Source organism: Plectropomus leopardus, unplaced genomic scaffold (genome assembly GCF_008729295.1).
Source record: "Plectropomus leopardus isolate mb unplaced genomic scaffold, YSFRI_Pleo_2.0 unplaced_scaffold22978, whole genome shotgun sequence".
In the NCBI taxonomy this organism is placed as follows: Eukaryota; Metazoa; Chordata; class Actinopteri; order Perciformes; family Serranidae; genus Plectropomus; species Plectropomus leopardus.
The window spans coordinates 1-3,984 of record NW_024624912.1 but is presented as its reverse complement, the minus strand read 5'-3'; the positions used below and the strand labels follow the sequence as shown (position 1 = coordinate 3,984).

The following is a 3,984-nucleotide window of genomic DNA, read 5'->3' as shown; positions in this document are numbered from 1 at the left end:
TTTAAATGCAGGAAAGAATACAGTAAACCAAAATAGACCTCACACTGGACTTAAAAAAGTAAGTATGCTGAACTCTACAACAGAAACGCATTTAGCTTTGGCAGCGACAGGGCCGTCATTACTGTAAAAAACAAAACTTCTGTTCATTTAATGAAGTTTATCATCATCAGCTCTTTTTCGGGAACATCACAGTCACTGTCGTCATCGTCATAATGATAAAGTGCGATGAAGTCGACTCTGTTTGCCTGAAAGAGCTCATGCCATTGTCTTTTTTGAGCTGCGGTGACCTCTCTGGGTGGAAACCACAGCTGAGCAGAGGGAGACTGTGGTTCAGCGAGGAAAGCAGCTGCCCTGATCGCTGCTTCCAGTCCGCTCCGGACTCTTCTGGGTATCCAGGCCAACTGCTGCAAAACAGCCGCCGCCGAAAATAGACTCCAGTACGGAAGCCCGTTTCTGTCCATGTGATGGAAAAAAAAAAGATCCTGTAAGTTGCTGTAATGAGAAACTATCTTGAAATGATGAAAATAATGATAAAAAAAATTATAACAAAACAATTAGTATTTCTAAGCATTTAAAACCTGAGCAAATTGATTTGATTTCTTTCAAAAATGTGGGAAGAAGGCAATGAGCAGCTTAATAAAAAAATGGGCCAAAATATTGCAAGAAGTTGGTAAAAAGTTACAAAAAAATTACCAGCACACACACAAAAAATAAATAAAATAAAGAAATAATCGGAGAAAATTCCGTAAAAATCATAATAATCCTGTAACATAATTTTAAATATATAATTCTGATAATTACAATTATAGCTCCCTGGACATTTTTATTAATTCCTTGTAATTTGCAGATCATTTTGACGACCAGGCAGGTTTCACAAAAAAGCACAAAAAGTGATGTTGATGCAGGTTTCAAAGGGTTAAAATAAGAAACTCTCACAGAATAAATATATCTCAATAAGTTTTTCAAAATAAGCATAGTACCTCATAATAATAAACCCTCAAAATGACTGAGTAAAATAATGATTTGGAATCTCAAAACAAGAAATTCAAAATAATAAATTTCCTTTAAGACAAAAAAAAACAGCCTGAGTCGTAACATTGACGTAGTACCTCAGAATAATGAGAAACTTTCTTGATCACTATATCGGACTATTAAGAAAGGTATATGGAAATAATGAGTTAATACCTAAAAATGATGATAAACTCTCTCGGTGTCAAAATAATGACTTTGTAACTCAAAATAATAAATTTTCTCAAAAAGAAAAGAAAATTAATTATTTGGTAAAATGACTTAGTATCTCAAAAAAATGAGAAACTTCTAAAAATAAAATATTCATATCAAAATTATTACTTATTTTGAGTATCTCAAAACCACGAGTCAGTACCTCAATAACAGGAAAAAAGTATCATAAAATGAGAAAGTATGTCAATAAAAAACTTTGTAAAAAAAAAACAAAAAACAACTACTTATCTCAAAATAATTAATTATTTTTAATGAAAATCAGAAACATCAAACCTTCTTAAATAACATTTGTAAAAAACTGACTTAGTATCTTTTGTCATTATTTAAATATATAAATGGTTATTTTGTTAACGTTAGTCATTTTAATGATTTTATGGATCTATTTTCTAATTGCATTGGCAGAAAGGAGCTTCCATACAAAGGAGAAAAAAAAACATCACATTTAAAGGCTTTTCAAGTCATTTTATTGTCTTTTTTTGTACAAAGAATTTTCACAAAAATATTTAGAAACTGTTGCAGACACCACTGACGCCATAAAGCATAGGATATCACATGACCAGAACAGTGCCACAGAGAAGGAAGAAAGAGCCAAAGGGACAGAGAGGAAAAGATAGTCAACACTCCCCAAAAAAATCTCTCCAGACTGTTTAGAGAGTTTCGTCCGACCTCTTTCAAAATCCACTTCGCGAGCACGCAGAGCTCAGAGTTTCGGCTCCTTAAGGTGCTTTTAGGAAATACTGTAAGTGATGTTTGTGAGATTTTTCGCTGTGGGGAGACCACACCGATGCACAAACTAATGCCCGGCCGAGGAGACGCCGCTTTAAGTCTCCCGGTGATTGCCACGGTTACCTGTACACCCCTCGACTGAAGGTTAGTGTCACCAAAAGCTTCTCAAAGCGATTGTTTTTTCAGCTTTTAATCCTGCTTTTTCACATTTTTTCCCACTTTTTACAGTGGACACTCTTTTGGGCATTTATCCTCTCTATTTGCAGTGGGCGGAAATATAAAAATATACACATTATTTAGAAAATAACCTGGTTCTCATTGATCATTTTAGGGTGCTTTTTTCGTTTATTCGTGGTGGGCAAACTTTTTACAATTGATGAAGAGAGGAATCCCCCAAAACAACCTGTAAAACATTCAAGATAAAACTCCCTTTTTTTTTCCTCCGCGGGAAAACGTCGAGGAGGACACTGTGGTGAAGCACACCCATCTTTACGTGAAAGGCGCCGCTTTTTTGTTTTGTTTTTTTCTTCGTAACACATTCACCATCGTCCGCTCTGATTATCTTACAACTTTTAAATAAATACGCCGACGACTACGAGAACCAGGAACCCACGCTCTAAAAACCCGAGCGTGCGCGTCCCGTGTGGTTTCCGAGGCGTTTCGATGTGCAGAATGCAACACGCCTGGGCGTCAAAAGTCAGACTTCACGGACAGTGGACAAGCGTCCCGCCTGACCTGTCGAATGGAAGTTGTCTCGATCAATATGCACCTTTTTTAACGTCCCATTTTAACGACTGTTTCGGGCACAGGAAGTCCTGGAAGGTGCACATTTCTCCGCATGTCAGCGAGAAACTGTCATCAGAGTGTTTTTCGTCTTTGGCCGCCGGTTTAGTGAGTCATGTGAGACTTTTCCTTCACGTCCTCGGAGGTTTCGCACGGCTCCTCCGCCGTCATGTCTTGGTTGGCGTCTTGTGTTTCGGTTTCTTTCTCCTCCGTCTCCTCCTCGTCGTCCTCTGGGTGAGCTTCGTCCATGGCCGTCTCTAACAAGTTCTCCTTCCCCTTGCCGGCTTTCAGCACGCTGCACAGCTCCATCTCGTGGATCTCCACGTCGAACGGCGCGGCGGTCGGGACAGATGGGTGAGACTTACAGCCTGTGCAGCCCTGAAAGAAACAAACACAAAAAAACGCGTCATTTTCTTTCATCTGTGTAACTTGATGAAACAATAATTGATACTCTGAACCTTTTGGGTTGCAAATGAATTTATTTTTTTTAAGTATATTTATTTGTTTATAAACAGGTGAAAAAACAATTTAAGATAAATGAGCAAGATGCAAATATGCATCCTCTTTTCCAGCTCACCCTAAACTAAAAAAAAACAGCTTAAATGTGAAAGAGAACCGCAAAAATATAAATAATAAAAAAATAAATAAAAACAAATACGTTATAATTTTTTTAAAAGTTACAAAAAAATTTAATTAATTAATTTCAGGAATAAATAAAAGATGAAAAAGATTTTTTTTGAAAGTAATGTAAAAATCTGAATTCAACAAAATGAAACCATAAATGAATTAAAATAAATTGACTTAAAAACTAACGAATAAATTTAAAAAAAATAAATTTCACAAAAGAATTACAAAACAAATGATTAAAAATACAAAAATGTCAGAAAAATAAATAAATATTTTTTTTAAAAAACACAATGCACAGTGTAAGAAAAAAAACTTACAGAGATGTTGATGGCTCGCGGCAGCCGTCCTGTGCGGATCCAGGGATGCACCTGGCTCAGCTCCCTCTTCTGGTCCTCAGTGAAGCGTGGCTGGTGTTTCTGCATGCTCCTCAAGGCCTCACGGTCTTCTCGCAGCACCGTCTCCATGTCTCTGTTGGACGGACACGGAGGGGAAATTAGGGTCACTGAAGGTCAGACACTGACGGATCATGCATGGTGCCATTTCCCCGTGCAAAGGTCCAGTTTATGACAGATAATTATCTGATAACACAGCAGTTTAAACACGCTC

General features: G+C 37.1%; 1 protein-coding gene across 1 annotated transcript; it reads right to left on the bottom strand.

The window, feature by feature from the left end:
• Nucleotides 1–1,690: 1,690 nt before the first annotated feature.
• Nucleotides 1,691–3,880, bottom strand: LOC121966071 (period circadian protein homolog 2-like; the record flags this gene model as incomplete). Its single annotated transcript, XM_042516170.1, has 2 exons — nt 1,691–3,129; nt 3,696–3,880. Coding segments are annotated over 2 exons (458 nt in total), but the record flags the coding sequence as incomplete, so codon positions are not given.
• Between the last annotated feature and the right edge of the window lie 104 nt (nt 3,881–3,984).